The sequence below is a fragment of the Ornithorhynchus anatinus genome, chromosome 10 (assembly GCF_004115215.2).
Source record: "Ornithorhynchus anatinus isolate Pmale09 chromosome 10, mOrnAna1.pri.v4, whole genome shotgun sequence".
NCBI classification, from domain to species: domain Eukaryota; kingdom Metazoa; phylum Chordata; class Mammalia; order Monotremata; family Ornithorhynchidae; genus Ornithorhynchus; species Ornithorhynchus anatinus.
The window spans coordinates 38,930,807-38,947,463 of record NC_041737.1 but is presented as its reverse complement, the minus strand read 5'-3'; the positions used below and the strand labels follow the sequence as shown (position 1 = coordinate 38,947,463).

Genomic DNA, 16,657 nt, shown 5'->3' with positions numbered 1-16,657 from the left:
CTGCTCTCTGCCCTGGAGCTGGGAGAGCAGTCAACGATCACCTCACTTTCGGATTAAATATTTATGAGCCTCCGTCTCTGACAGGTCTGGCCTTAATATGATAAACAGTAATTGAAATGATGTAGGGATGGAATTGAGGCTGGAAGCTCCCATGGGAGTGGAACTCCCAGGTGGTTCTGCCTATGATTCACAAGTAAATCATCCCTCCTGGCAGGGCCAGAGGCGGGACACAGGCGGGCAGGGTGGCTACTCTAGGCTGGGAGCCAAAATTGGTGGGGGGCCAGAACATTGGCAGTGGGGCTTCAGCACTGGGCTGACTGGCCTAGAAGAACATTGGGGGTAGGGTGGAAGGGAGGGGGCAAGAGGAAGTCACGTGAATGGCCACTGGTTTGAGGGCCTTCCTCTGCCCTAAATACGGCAGCCTCTGCGCAGAAAGGATAGGCTCTGCTGCTGTTCCTAGGGTTCACTAGGGCAGGGAGAAGGGAAGGAAAAAAGGCATGGAGAGGTGCGAGGAGGGGCGAGGGTAACCTCTCCCTCCCGGACTTACCTCAAGTTATCTCTGCTTCCTGGAACTCTGCTAGCTTGAGGGAGAAGAGATGTGCTCTAGGGGTGTTGTCTGGAAGTGGAGAAGGGGCAGCCGGGTGAGATAAGCCTCTCTCTGAGCAGTGCTTCATTGACAAAGATATTGGTGAGGGATGGGGGGGAGAAAGGGGAACAGCGCAGACAATCTGGGCCTTGAGGCTCCATCCATTGGTCCACCCACTGGTTTTAGGCTGGTCCTTGTGGGGTGAGATCTGAGTCAGGCAAGAGGAGGGAAGATGGGAAGAGTCTCCCTGTCCCAGGCCATGTGTCAGGAGGAGGTGGGGGTGGCCCCATCTCCAAGAGAGTCCATTATGGCACTAGACTCTCAGGCTCCAGGTTTGGGGGCAAATATGCCATACTTATTTCTGCAAGGGGGCTTCCAGGAGGGAGAATGGGGAATTTCCAATGAAATATTGAGAATCTCAGCTCTGCCCCATGTCCGCTAGGTGACCTTGAGCAAGTCACTTGTCTGTGCTACGGTTACCTCATCTGTAAAATGGGGATTCAATATTATAATAATGTTGGTATTTGTTGGTACTTACTACGTGTCAAGCACTGTTCTAAGCGCTAGGGTAGATACAAGGTAATCAGGTTGTCCCCTGTCGGGCTCAGAGTCTTCATCCCCATTTTACAGATGAGGTAATTGAGGCACAGAGAAGTTAAGTGACTTGCCCAAGGTCACACAGCAGACAAGTGACAGAGCCAGGATTAGAACCCATGACCTCTGACTCCCAAGGCCGTGCTCTTTCCACTAAACCACGTTGCTTCAATATCTGTCTTCCTATTTAGGCTGTGAGTTTCATGTGGGACAGGGACTGTGTCCCACCAGATTTTCTTGTATCTACTCCAACACTTAGTAGCACAGTGTTTGGCACACAATAAGCACTTAAGTACCATTATTATTATGAATGTTACTATTAGTAGTATTGATATGGCAAGTTCAGGTTCTAAGGAGCACCTTCCAAACGTGACCCCTGAGGCAACTGAAAGGTCCTTGAAAATCTTGACTCCTGTCATTAACCTCCATAGTCAAAGAAAGGGCCCTTCCTCCTGCTCATTGCCCCATCTGATGATAATAATAATATTTGTTAAGCATTTATACACTAAGCACTACACTCAGCTCTGGGGCACATAAAAAAATCCATCAGGTCACAAACAGGATGAACAGACCCTGAATTCCTATTTATACAGATGAGGAAGCTGAGGCACAGAGCAGTGACTTGTCCAAGTTCACACAGCAGGTAAGTGGCACAGCTGGGATTAGACCCCAAGTCCTCTGACTCCCGGGCCTAGGCTCTTCCCTAAAGCCTCCCTGTTTCTCAATCCAAATATCCCCATATTTCTGCCTCAAATATCCAGATGGAGGCTGGAACCAGCCAGGGGAAAAATATCCTCAGCCATTAGTGCTCCAAGATGGCACTCTCCAGGATCAGACAGGACAACACCCAGCCAGTAGGCCCCCCAACATTCCAGGGTTCTCCCCTGCTTCTGGGCACCGCCTCAGCTGTTTACAATTTCCCAACTCTGGCGGTCCGGCCTAGTTTACAGCATCTAATTCGAGGAGCAGAGGGAAAGGTGATCACTGCCAACCATATGAGATCTGGGGCCCAACTGTGCCTCCTACTGCCTTGATAGAGGAGCAGCTGGACGTGGGTGAGAGCAGAGACCCCATTTAGGAAGGAACGTGTTTACTCGTGCATGGTTGGACGTTGCTTCGGGAGCTTGCAACGTAGGGTATTCCTACAGTTAGAGGCAGTGTGGCTTAGTGGATAAAGCATGGGCCTGGGAGGCAGGGGACTTGGGTTCTAAGCTTGGCTCTATCACTTCCCGGCTGTGGGACCTTGGGCAATTCACAATTTTGTGCTTTGGTTTTCTCACTTGTAAAATAAGAGATGAAATACCAACTCTCCCCTGAACTTACACCGTGAGCCCCATAAAGGGACTGTCATCTAACTGCACTGTATCTACCCCAGCGTTTATTCAAGTGCTTCGTACATGTTAAGCACTCAAATGCCACAGTTACGACTATTAGATTCAATTTATGGAATCGAAGTAGCTAGAGGCCTCTCTGCACATTGCTGCTTACAGCTAAAGCTTGTGAAAAATTAGAATGTGGTTCCTTCCTTCCCTGAACCGGAGCTGTGATTTAGAATAACAACATCTCTCTCCTGCCCTCGTTCAAACACAAAGGGAGAAGAGAGGGGAGCTTTGCCCTCTACCGAGGACAGGGGAAGCTGCAGTGGCAGAAAAGCTATTAGGTTTTGGGGTTTATCCTGGACACCATCACCCCCTGCTGTAATCACAGGACAACCACAGCAAGAGATTCCCAGTGAGCAGACGGAATTGACACAACACATGGAAATATGTGATCAAAGCCTTTAATTGGGAGTGTTAATACACATAACACTCCACTTACATGTGCACAGTTCCATGCTTTTGTAAATAGACAGTTCTGGTTCATCATTGGCAACTTACGTACAAGGGCGAAGTGTCGGGGGAGGACAAAAAAAAAAAGTATTCTATCGGCCAGAATTAGGAGTCAAAGACCAAGTCTTCCAGAGAAAAGTGCACACACAAAGAGGCCCCAGGGACTAATACATAAAAATCAGACAAATGCTAATAGCCCATATTTATTTGGCTTTGCTCTGAAAAGGGGGCTCTAAGGAGCTTCTGAAAGGTCAGCAGACACTCTGACCCATGATGGAAATTCAAGTCTTATTGCCGTTGGTCAGAGTTTCAACCCACCCAGGGAAGGCCACACTGTACCACATGACCCAGAAGAATCCCACAAACTCACAGACCTGAAGCATTGCATCGCTGCGAGACCAAGGGGTAGGCCAGAGGAGAGAGACAGCCACAGGAGAGGGGCAACCGAGGAACATTTACTCAAGCCTGACAGTAACTGGTCAAGGCCCCCCCATGTGGACACCCCATTTAGTCCTTCCGGCCTGGACCAGCAGCCTGTCCTGTTGATTTGGGGCATACCAACGCTGAATCGCTCCACCCTTCTCAACTTGAGCCAGGCAGGTCCAGTTCTTGGATCAATTAGTGCCGAGGAGACTCGCTGAGGAGATTAGGCATCCAGGCAAGACGGCATTAAGAGAAGTCGGGGCCTCGGGACGGAGAGTCTAGCGGGGGCCCCTAAGAGATCCTCAATAATGTCATTACGGCCTCACCCGCCAGAGTGAGAGCAGAAATGTAGGGGAACCTTGGGTGGCCTAAGCAGTTGGGGCCAGAAGGTCTTTTGTCTGGGGGATGGGGCGAGGGAAGGAGAGTGAAGAAGGAGATGGGAAGGAAGAAGCAGGAGTGAGGAGACTCCCTCTCCCTGCTGCACCCTGTTGCTTGCACTTACCAAAGCGAAGCTGGCCGTGGGGGTCTGGTGGGGTCGAGGAGGTCCTCCCTCTGCCCCCCAAGTTTAAGGGACCCCTCAAAGTGCAGCAAGACACCCTGAAGAATAAACATACACATGGCCAGCGGATGTCACCTCTACACCTCTTAAACAATTTTCCCCCATCCTAGGTACTATCAGTTCAGTGACCTCTCCCAAACAAAGGATTAGCAAGGTTCCTCTTGGAGATGGGGAGCTTGGGGCTGGTGGAATAAGCACAAGTTTGCATTAATCACTCCACCCTCAGGTAGGCTAATTGAGGCAGGAGATTTTTAAAGAAACTTCTGGGAACAAGCAAGCTCCTCTCATGCTGCTCGATTCCCTGAACTTTAAAGGGGAGTATACCCTTTAAAAGCCAAGATATGCTGGCATGGGTTGAATTTATAAAAACCGCCAACTGGGGTCCTTTGAGCCCCTGGGTTAACCTGGCCCTGACTGGGATGGGGGTTAGGGCAATAATCAGTATATAGATGCCTTGACTTCCTGAACACAAACGTCCACACTTCAGTAATGTTCAGGGCAATGGCCGTACCCACTTAAACCAATATCACAAAGGGAAAGGGCAAAGGAAAGCATACAGAATAAACATTGTGTTTGCATTTAGACACACCACACACTCTGCATTCACTTCTAAGATCATTTCGACGTCACTTCCCCACACCCCAAATTCATTTTACAGTAGAAGTGCAGACCTCTTTGGAGCCCAGGGGTGTCTCGATCTTCACCGGAGGCTCACTCCTTAGGACATCATCTTCTTCTTACACTCCACCGAACAGAAGACCATCCCTTCAATGGGCATAAACTTCTGACCGATCAAGCACTTGCTGCAACAGGAGCAGAGAAAGCACTCCGTCGTCGCGTGCCAGTTGAAGTTGTTGTATGTTACGCGTTGCACCTCGGGGTCAATCGCGTTATGGCAGCCCTGGCACACCTGGCCAAAGAAGAAAAGAGTCAAAAATTAAACGGTTTGTGGACAGAGGAGGACACTTTTATTTTTGGGAAAAGGTGCTTAGTACAGTGTCTGGAGCATAATAAGTGCTTAACAAATACCATGATTATTAGGGGAGAAACTCCCCATCAATCCATCTGAGATGCTCAGTAAGAGACAAAGGCAGCAGAGCTAGCTGTTCAATCAGCCATATTAACTGAGTGCCTACAGATCACTTCACATGGGAGAGTACAATATAACAATACAACAGACATTTCCTGTCCACAGAGAGCTTACAGTCTAGAGACTGGCAGTAATATAAATAAATTACAGTTATATATATGTGCTGTGGGGCTGGTAGGGGGGTAAATAAAGGATGTGACACAGAAGCGAGTGGAAGAAAAGGAAATAAGGGCTTAGCCAGGGAGGGCCTCTTGGAGGAAATGTGCCTTCAACAAGGCTTTGAAGGGAGGGGGCGAGTAACAGATATGCAGAGGGAGATGTTCCAGATCACAGGCAAGGTGTGGGCAGGTGTGGTCAGCAGCGAGATAGATGTGATTGAGATACACTGAGTAGGTTAGCAGTAGAGGGGCGAAATGTAAGGGCTGGGTTGTAGTAGGAGAGTAGCGAGGTGAGGTAGGAGAGGAAAAAGGGATTGAGTGTTTTAAAACCAATGGTGAGGAGTTTCTGTTTGATGCTTGGAACATAATACTTTGAGCCACATCACCCTGTTCAATCCCACGGCCCAACCAGGCCAGGATTCCTTCTGGCAGCAGCAGCAGTGCGCTTAGCATACCATGTGCAATCCAAAAGAGAAGGAAGCAGCCCCCTCTCTCCTGTAACTGACCCAAAAGTCACAACTCCTCTTCGGTAACAAGCATTCCACCAAAGAAAACCTCTCAATTTTGGTTCCCCTGCTTGTCTTGCTTTATGCCGTCGAGTCGTTTCCGACCCATAGCGAGACCACAGACACATCTCTCCCAGAATGCCCCAATCTCCATCTGCAATTGTTCTGGTAGTGTATCCATAGAGTTTTATTGGTAAAAATACAGAAGTTGTTTACCATTGCCGTCTTCCATGCAGTAAACTTGAGTCTCCCCCCTCCACTCTCCCATGTCGCTGCTGCCCAGCACGGGTGAGTTTTGACTTGTAGCAGATTGTCTTCCACTCGCTAGCCACTGCCCAAGCTAGGAATGGAATGGGTAGGCCTCTGCTCGACTCTCCCTGCTATAGCCGAAACTGGTAGAGTACCGGAAACTCTCCAGGTGCGACCTTGAGAGAGGAGTTCACCTGCTAGGCTTTTATCTCCAGTCCCAAAGGGATTTAACCTCTCTGTGTCTCAGTTCCTCATCTGTAAAACGGAGACTACTTGATCTTCCTCCAGCTATCTGATCTGATTATCTTTTATGTGTCCAAGTTATTGGCACATACTAATCTTGTAACCAACTCATTATTATTATGTAAATTCATCACTTTCCCCTGGAGCTGAAAGGCAACCCAAGCAGAGAACGGAGGGGGAAACTTTTCCCAAGAAGTTCCCTTCCTCATGTTCATGTCCCCTTGCTTCCCCTTTGGGGAATCCTTCTTGGTCTCCCCAATGGATCCAGAGCCTGGAGAAGTTCATTCCCCTCAGATGCGGTCCAAATGGATCTTACCCAATATACCTGGGCGGTCATTCTCGGTCTCCTTCTCAGGCGCCTCCTCCCCCTCCCATCCTTTAACTGTTGGAGTTTCTCAAGGGTCAGTTCTTGGCCCTCTTCTGTTCTCCATTTACACACACTCCCTTAGTGAACTCATTCGCTTTCACGGCTTTGACTACCATCTCTACGCAGATGACACGCAGATCTACATCTCTGCCCGTCCTCTCCCCCTCCCTTCAGGCTCACATCTCTTCCTGCCTCCAAGATGTCTCCACCTGGATGTCGGGCCTCCACCTAAAACTCAATATGAGCAAGACTGAGCTCCTCATCTTCCCTCCCATGCCTGGTCCTCTCCCTGACTTCCCTATCGCCGTGGATGGCACGACCATCCTTCCCATCTCTCAGGCCCGCAATCTCGGTGTCACCTTTGACTCGTCTCTCTCGTTCACCCCACACATCCTATCCGTTACCGAGACCTGCCGGTTTCACCTCTACAATATCGCCAAGATCCGCCCTTTCCTCTCCACCCAGACGGCTACCTTACTGCTACGGGCTCTCGTTATATCCCGGCTAGACTACTGTGTCAGCCTTCTCTCTGATCTCCCTTCCTCCTCTCTCGCCCCGCTCCAGTCTATTCTTCACTCCGCTGCCCGACTCATCTTCCTGCAGAAACGATCTGGGCATGTCACTCCCCTTCTTAAGCACCTCCAGTGGTTGCCTATCGACCTCCGCTCCAAACAAAAACTCCTCACTCTAGGCTTCGAGGCTCTCCATCACCTTGCCCCTTCCTACCTCTCCTCCCTTCTCTCTTTCCACTGCCCACCCCGCACGCTCCGCTCCTCTGCCGCCCCCCTCCTCACCGTCCCTCAGTCTCGCCTATCCCGCCGATGACCCCTGGGCCACGTCCTCCCGCGGTCCTGGAATGCCCCCCCTTGTCACCTCCGCCAGGCTAATTCTCTTCCCCTCTTCAAAACCCTACTTAAAACTCACCTCCTCCAAGAGGCCTTCCCAGACTGAGCTCCCCTTCTCCCTCTACTCCCTCTACCGCCCCCCCTTCACCTCTCCACAGCTTAACCCTCTTTTCCCCTCATCTCCCTCTGCTCCTCCCCCCTCCCTTCCCATCCCCTCAGCACTGTACTCGTCCGCTCAACTGTATATATTTTCATTACCCTATTTATTTTGTTAATGAAATGTACATCGCCTTGATTCTATTTAGTTGCCATTGTTTTTACGAGATGTTCTTCTCCTCGACTCTATTTATTGCCATCGTTCTCGTCTGTCCGTCTCCCCCGATTAGACCGTAAGCCCGTCAAACGGCAGGGACCGTCTCTATCTGTTGCCGACTTGTTCATTCCAAGCACTTAGTACAGTGCTCTGCACATAGTAAGTGCTCAATAAATACTATTGAATGAATGAATGAACCTGGATGGAAGTCTCTCATCTGAGAAACCAGCTGTTGTGAGCCCAAGTCAGGCTCAAAGTCTAGAGGGAAAGGGAGGGCAAGAGTGGTAGGGGGGGGCCTGGGATGAGGAGAAGGCTCTGCTTCTCTCCAGAGACTCTCACCGCCGCGTGGTTCTTCATGTAGCACGGCTTGCACGTGGGCTTGTCGTTAACCATGACATAGATCTCCCCAGCCAAGACGCAGTCACAGTCGAAGCAGCAGAAGTGCTTCAGGTGCCAGTTCTGGCCCTCCGCCTGGGTGTATTCGTTGCTGAAGATCAGCTGGGAAGGCAAGAAGAAGAGAAGCCGCGTCAAAGGCTTGGCCGCTCATCGGTCCACCTTGAAGGTGCTTTCCCGATCTCCGCAGTGGCCCAGCCCCCACCCTTGTCTTTTTGGAAAGAGGAACTGCTCCAGGGATGCAGCTTTGGCCACAGTGAAGCAGAAGTGCCCCAGATGAAAGAGCCTAGGCCTAGGAGTCAGGGGACCTGGGTTCTAAACCTGGTTCCGTCACTTGCCTGCTATGTCATCTTGGGCAAGTCACCTCACTTCTCGAATCTGAAAATGAGGATTCAATATCAGTTTTCCCTCCCCCTTAGACTGGGAGCTCCTTGTGGGACAGAGACTGGGTATGACTTGATTATCCTGTATCTAAACCAGATCTTGGCATGGAGTAAGGTCTTAAATACCACTACTGTTATTATTACAATGCTCTCCTAGTGTTGAGTGAGAGTCCAACACCTGGGTGTCTGTGCCTTTCATTTCTCACTAGCATCAGATCTGGTTCTACTTTCCTATCTGGCTAGAAGAGAAGTTTGCCCTTAGCGAGGCCTAGGGGAAAGGGAACAGACCGGGGAGTCAGAAAGACCTGGGTTCTAATCTCACCTCCGCCACTTGTTGTCGTGTGACCTTGGGCAAGTAGATTCACTTCGCTGGTGCCTCAGTTACCTCACCTATAAAGTGGAAACTAAGACGGGAAGCCCCACGTGGGACATGGACCGCGTCCAACCTGATTAGCCTGTATCTACAGTGGCATTTAGTACAGTGCCTGGCTCGTAGTAAGCGCTTAACAAATACAAACAACAAAATTAAAATTTTCCAGTCCACCCTCCTTTCTGGATGATAAGTCCCTGGTAGGCATGGTGTGGGGTGGGGGTGTTGGGTCTCTTGCTTCCCGTAACTTGGCCACGCGGTGGGCCGGCCCTGGCCCCGGCCCCTGGTACCCACCTCATCACAGCCGGCGCAGCGTGGCTTCTCGCTGTCGCAGTAGTGCCGGCCGCAGTACAGACGACCACTCTTCCAGAAGTAGATCATGTCCACCAGGAGCTCGTTGCATGTGCTGCACACGAAGCAGGCCGGGTGCCACAGCTTGTCGTAGCCGGCCCGCTCGGCGTACACGGCCGGATCGCCTTCCTTCATGGACAGCTTACAGTGGTAGCAGGACTGGAGGAGAAGAGGGCCACATGAATGTGTGCGTGTACAGTGGTAGGGAGGTGGGGGAGGTTCAAAGAAAGGAGTCTCGGTGTATGGGAATGAGGTCAGGAAGGCGATCCTCTAGAAATACCCACACCTCATCTCTGGAGAGCCAAAGGATTCACCTGGGTGACCTTGGGTTCAGCACATAACCTGACAGAACAAAGACACTACCTGGTCATAACCCGTTTTTGTCAAAATCATTCATGAAGAATGACCAGACCGCTGACACTTCACTTGGGTCTTTTCTTGATTTCTAAGGAGAAACAATTCAGTGAAATGACTTGAATCCAAAACTCGGAACGAAGAGATTCAAGCATAGCAGGGTATAGTGGTACCAGAAACTCAGCGTACTCTAAGTTACAGGGCAGAACTTTACACAGCGGCCAAGTGGGGATGCGTCACTGCCCTTGCCCATGATCTGGAGGTCAGCTGCCCACGTTTGAAGCTGACACTCAAGGCATTCCACCCCTCCAAAGAAGCTGTGTGACTTTGGGCAAGTCACAACTTCTCTGGGCCTCAGTTAACTTCATCTGTAAAATGGGGACTAAGACATTAAGTGGCTTGCCCAAGGTGACAACACATATATGGTGGAGGCAGGATTAGAACCCACGTCCTTCTGACTCCCATATGGGACAGGGATGGTGTCCAACCTGATTTGCTCATATCCATCCCAGTGCTGAATACAGTGCCTGGCATACACTAAGTTCTTAAATACCATATTTATTATTACTGGCTATGCCTGTGCCTGGATAAGAAGTGTTTTTTGCTATTGCTCTCTCTTTCTTCAGCACTTAGGATAGAGAGTGAAACTTTGCCTGCCTCAACTCATGGGATCTGAAGCAACAGATTTCTAGGGAACCAGAAGACAGATCAGATAGAAACAAAGCGGGAATATGAGAGGCCTCAAAGCACTGTGGGCTGGTGTGGTTAAGGATATTTTCACAATGATGGAAAGGTATGAATTAATGACAAGAAAATACACAAGGCAAGGAATGGAAAAAGGAGAGCTTTTTGCTGAAGACTATTTTTCCTCTAGACTGTAAACTCCTTGTGGGCAAGGAACACATCTATCAACTCTTCCCAGTACAGTGGTTGGACACATAAGTGCTTACGAAAAAAGCACGCTCTTAGTACAGTGCTCTGCACACAGTAAGCACTCAATAAATACCACTGATTAATCCATTAGTAGAGAACATAGTGGGTTGTTCAGGCTGGGAAAGGTTAAATGTTACTATTTGTACAAATACCTAAGGGAAATCTCCACTCTGGATTAGCCTGTGGGTCAACTTTAGAAATTTACAAATCTGAGAGGCGCAGGGGGGCCTTGAGCATCATAAAAAAAGAATAAAAAAGTGGATATAAAAATCCAAGTTTTCTAATTCTAGTATGGCTCTGGGCTCTCATAAGAAGCTTATACAAGTGTCTCCTGTCATCCTCAAGAGGCAATCTCTTCCTAAAGAAAGCATTTCAAGACTGAGTTCTCCCTGTGAACGATGAATGCTTCAAAATGTCACCATTTTAGATTGCTTCACAGGCCTAATCAACCCCTTCTAGGACTAGAGGATTTGGAAACTATCAAACTTGGGCCAAGTGTAGAAACCCAAAAAACAAATGACAAAATTCTACAACTGTAACTTTGCACGAGGTGCAAAAAGGAAGCAGGACAACACTCTCTCCTGTTTCCAAGTCTTATTTAAGGCACATCTCCTCCAAGAGGCCTTTCCAGACTAAGCCTCACTTTTCCTCATCTCCCACACCTTTCTGCATCGCCCTGACTTGCTCCCTTTGCCCTTCCCCCCACTCCCCACACTCACAGCACTTATGTATTATATCTCTAATTTTATTTATTTGTATTGATGTCTGTACCTCCACTCCTAGATAGTGAGCTCATTGTGGGCAGGGAATGTCACTGTTTAATGTTTTATTGTACTTTCCCAAGCACTTAGTACAATGCTCTGCACACAGTAAGCACTTAATAAATATGACTGAATGAATGAATGAAATACACTGTATGCCACCCGAGGGACAGGGACCATGTTTAATTCCCTGCTTTGTATTCTGTCCCAGAATGTAGCACAGTGCTCTGCACCCAATAAATACTATTGATGCTACCACTGAGGGATGAGGCCACCACATCACCCTTGGGAGCCAGTTACAGAGTTGTATCACCTAGTCAGGAAGATCGTCCTCCTAATTGAAATCTCTCCCAGTTTAATAGAAGCAATGAAAAATTGTTGATCCCATGAATAATGCCCTGGTATTTCACATTCTGGTTGAGCCAAGTGAGGAATGCTTCTCCAAGTTAAAAATCCTTTTTCCCCAACCTTCTGTTGAGCATTAAGTAAATTCTGGGGGAATAAAGAACACTGCAAATGCCAAGATCGTTTCAGGAATCAGGTAGGAGTGTTTTGAAAACAAAAAAAAAATTGAAGCCTTGGACCATACACCATAAACTTTTTTCAACCATTATAGATTTTGGGGACTCCATAACCATGTGAGGTAAAAACAGCTAGGTGTCTGGCATGCAACCTTGCAGTATTTTCTGGAAGCTGATTCCCCTATAGCAGAACTAAGCCCACTCGACCAAGTGGCAGTGAAAGGGCTCCAGAGATTTATCAGGCTCCACAGAATTACAGGGTGATAAGGTGGGGAGGGCAGTACTTCCCTTTTACTTCTAGAACAAGACGGGTCATCTGAGAATACCGGAGCTGGGAGAGACTGTCACAGATCCTCTGGACCGGCCCTGCCTTCAGGGAGATGAATCCTTAACTCAACCAGAGCTCTCGGTCTCTGCTCTTTCCTTAAAGACATCCGGGGTGAGGACTCCTCAACATCCCTAGAGAACCCACTAAGTGTTATATCACCCTGCCAGGAAATTCTTTCTTCTGCCTAACTCAAATCTCTTCTGGTTCAGTGGAAGCTCATTTCTGCTTATTTGGGGGTCAGGTGAGAAGTAGTATGACCTAGTGACTCCAAGAACACGGGCCTGGGAGTCAGAAGGAGCTGGGTTCTAATTCTGTCTCCACCATATATGTGTAGTGTCACTTCAGGCAAGTCACTTAATGGCTCTGGGTCTCAGTTACCTCATCTGTGAGTCCCATGTGGGATAAGGACTGGGTCCAACCTGATTAACTTTTATCTACTTCAGTGCTTAGACCAGTGCTTAGACCACTTAACAAGTACCATTATTCTCATTACTTACATATTGGGCTGCTTTAGGGGCTGCAGATTTATTCTCCAGTGCCCCGACAGCCGCAGCAGTGCCCCGGTCCGTGCCCTGATCCGCACCCGGGTCCGCACCATCCGCTTTGCTCTGGTCTCCTGCGCCACCTGCGTCCACCTCCCTGGGAAGTTTCACGTCGCCCACGCCCAGAGCCTCCTTCTTGTATTTCTTCACGAACTGCTCCATCTGCTTCACCTCACCGGGCGTCAGCTCATGGCATCTGGCCGGGTCCTGGTCATGGGCGGGGAGCTGCTTGGCCAGCTGTTTCTTCCGGTACTGTGCCCCTTCCGAGCCGGCCACGGGCTGCTTGTCCTTCGGGAGCATCTGCATGTACTGCCGGGCCTGCACAGTGGCAACAAAGGGACACTGGGTCAGGCTTCCCGAAGGCCAGAGAGCCCAAACGTGTTGGTGTCCCGGGCTGTAGGGGGGCGGGGGTGGGAGGTGGGAAATCCCCAAATTTGTGCTTTCCTTCTGTTAGCCACACTCTTATCCATCAAAGTGCTTAGTACAGTACTCTGCACACAGTAACTGCTCAATAAATGCGACCGAATTAAACCCTCACAGCCTCTCTTTTAGAGCCTTTGTATGTATTCAGCTCTGCTACTTTATTCATTTCTTCAAGCTCATGCTCTATTCCCAGGTGTTTCTGTGTTCCTCTTCCCAATTCCACAGAAGTCATATAATCCAGATACGCTTATCTTGCACAGTAGATAAGCAGCTCCCGGATGGTAGAGACTGGGCTTTTTTTTTTTTTTTTACTGTACTCTCCCAAGTGCTTAGTGCAGTGCTTGACACCCAGACTAACACAGTAAGTTCCACTGATTGACAAGTACATTAATATCGCAAAGATTCCTCCCCGCCCACTCTTGGACTGTGAGCTCCCGAGGACATGGACACCCACTCTAACAGTTTAAGTCTCCCGAAGGACATGGACCATGTTTAATTCCCTCCTTTTACTCTTTCAGCACTTAACTCAGTGCTCTGCACCTAGTTAGAGCTTAATGTATTCTATCGATGCTACTACTGAGGGATGAGGCCTCCACAACACCCCAGGCTTACACTATATGCCACCCAAGGGACAGGGACCATGTTTAATTCCCTGCTGTGTATTCTGTCCCAGGAACGTAGCACAGTTCTCTGCACCCAGTTAGAGCTCAATAAATACTAATGATGAAGGATGAGGCCACCACATCACCCTAGGGAGCCAGGTCCTGAGTTGTATTACCTCATCAGGAAGTTCTTCCTCCTAACTGAAATCTCTCCCAGTTTAATGGAAGCAACGAAAAATTGTTGACCCCACTAGTAGTGCCCTAGTATTTCATATTCTGGTTAAGCCCAGTGAGGAAAACACCGCTCTGAGCTTAAAATCTTGCTTTTTCCCACTCTTCTGATGAGCATTAAGAAGTGAATTCTGGGGGAATAAAGACCCAGGATTAAGACAGTGACACCAGTTCAAACAGGTTGGAAAATACCCTGAATGAATGAAGGATGGAGGTACCCAGTTAGCATTAGCAGCAGGGTGAATGGACCAATGACGCGATCGATAATTTGAATTACCCCATTATTCAGTGATGCTGCTTTTCAGAACCATCCCAGGGCAGCTCAGCTATATGACGGTATTTGCTAAGCAACTGCCAAGCACTGTAGTCATGCTGGGTACAGTACCTGCCTGACACAGGACTCACAGTCTGAGAAGGAGGGAGAACAAGGATTGAATTTCCATTTTACAAATGAAGAAATTGCAGCACAGAGACGTTGAATGCTAAGTTGTACTTTCCAAGGGCTTAGTACAGTGCTCTGCACACAGTAAGCCCTCAAATACGATTGAATGAATGCAATGATTTGCCCAAAGAAGCCTCCCGGGAAGCAGGGTAGCCTAGTGGAGAGAGCATGGACCTGGGAAACAGAGGCCCTGGGATCTAACCCCAGCTTCACCACTTGTCTGCTCAGTGACCTTGGGCAAGTCATTTAACTTTTCCAGGCTTCAGTTTCCTCATGTGCAAAATGGGGGATTCAATACCTTTTAACCTCCTATGTGGCCCTTGAGCCCCATATTGGTCAGGGACTGTGTCTGACCTGATTATCCTCTATTTCAGCTCTTAGTACAGTGCTCAACACACAGTAAGCGCTTACCAAATCCCCAATCACAATTGTTATAATGTTTGCTCTAGGGGAGAAGGTGAGGGTAGCCAGGACTCCGGATAGAGAAGGCACAGATTTCCCGGTCTTCCCAGAGTGTTAGCCCAGAGAGGCGCCCCCGGGCCCCCTGTTCCTCACCAGGGTTTGATTCTGCACAGGAGGGGCCCACTCGTAGGTCACGGTGTTGATGGAGACGTCCTTCTTGGCCGCCACAGGGCTGGTGAGGATCATGACGTTACGCTTGTACATGGGGATCCCGTCCGTCTTCAGCTTGGCGATCAGGGTGGTGTACTTGGTGTCCTCGAATAGCCTCCCCACCTTGTGGTCTTCCTCGCTGCTGGTCTGGACATCGTGCTCCTCCTGACCACACTTGCAGTTCCGACAAATTTTCCTGAGCAGCAGCAGGAGACAAGAGGGAAGAAAATCTATGAGGGGAATCCACCGGTTAGGGCTGACATCTACGGCCCTGTAAGCTCCTTGCGGGTTTGGCCTAGGGGACAAAGCACCGGCCCGAGAGTCAGAAGGAGCGGGGTTCTAATCTCTGTCTGGTGTGTGTATGTAACCTTGGGCAAGTCACTTAACTTCTCTGTGTTTCAGTTACCTCATCTGTAAATTGGGAATTCAATCCGACTCCCTTCTAGTTAGTTGTGAGCCCAATGTGGGACATGGACTGCGTCCAGAGCCTTAATACGGTGACCGACTCATAGTAAGCGCTTAACAAATACAATAAGCGTACCAATTCCGTTATACTGTTTTCTGGTAAGCACTTAATACATTGGTCTGCATACCGTAAGTGTTCAATAAATACCACTGATTGATTGATCTTAGGGCTGAGGGTGGGGTGAATACCAAGAACCCAAAAGGTTATGGACCTATGTGCATAGACAAAGCAGATGGGAGAGGGAGTTCAGGAGAAGATCATCAGCTGCTTCTGAAAAGCAGTACGGTTTAGTGGATGGAGCATGGGCCTGAGAGTCATAAGGACCTGGATTCTAATCCCAGCTCTGCCACATGTCTGCTGTGTGAGACTTTGGGCAAGTCACAACTTCTCTGGGCCTCAGTTACCTCATCTGTAATATGGGGATTAAGAGCATGCACCCTATGTGAGACAGGGATTGTGTCCAACTCGATTAACTTGTAACTACCCCAACGCTTAGAACAGTGCTTAGCACATAGTAAGCGCTTAACGAGTATCATAATTATTATTAAAAACACCAGCTATCATTCCCCACTCACCTCGATCAATCGATCACTGTAGAGCACTGTATTGAGTGTTTGGGAGCATGCAACAGAGTAAGTAGGCATGATAGCAGCCCTCAAGGAGCTTTTGCTCTGACTCCTGACCACCAGGGCCCACCGTGCAGGAGAGAAGCTGCCTCAGCCCAGGGCATTCATCTCTCAGCAAACCCTTCTCCAGCCCTGGAAAAATTTAAACAGCTGCAGCACGTGACCTAATAACAACAACTTTTGTACTTGTTAAGTGCTTACTAGGTGTCAAGTAGTATACAAAGTTCCAGGGTGAATAATCAGACCTCACATAGGGCTCCCCAACTAAGAAGGAGGGAGAACAGGTATTGAATCCCCACTTTGTCGATAAGGGAACTGAGGCACGGAGATGCAAAGCGATTTGGCCGAGGTCACAACTGCAGACAAGTGATAGAGCTGGAATTAGAACCCAGGATCTCTGCCTCCCAGGCCTGTGACAGAGACTGTGTCCAACCTGATTTTCTTCTATTTACTCTGGCACATAATGGGTGCTTAACAAATACCATTAAAAATAAAAACGAAGGTCAACCCCACACGGAAGATGATTAAAAAATAATGGACAGCAGAGAACAGCTACG

General features: G+C 48.9%; 1 protein-coding gene and 1 non-coding gene across 2 annotated transcripts in view; both read right to left on the bottom strand.

Moving 5' to 3' along the window:
* Positions 1-2,944: 2,944 nt before the first annotated feature.
* TES (testin LIM domain protein) overlaps positions 2,945-16,657 on the bottom strand; it is a 43,858-nt gene continuing 30,145 nt past the window's right edge. Inside the window, exons 3-7 of the mRNA XM_029074044.2 lie at positions 14,952-15,204; positions 12,654-13,016; positions 9,203-9,418; positions 8,102-8,260; positions 2,945-4,901 (exon numbers count right to left, since the gene is read on the bottom strand). Coding sequence (XP_028929877.1) covers positions 4,710-4,901; positions 8,102-8,260; positions 9,203-9,418; positions 12,654-13,016; positions 14,952-15,204 — 1,183 coding nt within the window. The 3' untranslated portion in view covers positions 2,945-4,709. The remainder of the gene's footprint in view (positions 4,902-8,101; positions 8,261-9,202; positions 9,419-12,653; positions 13,017-14,951; positions 15,205-16,657) is intronic.
* Positions 6,044-6,181, bottom strand: LOC114814929. Its single transcript, XR_003762724.1, has one exon. It is a non-coding gene; the product is annotated as a small nucleolar RNA SNORA7 (small nucleolar RNA).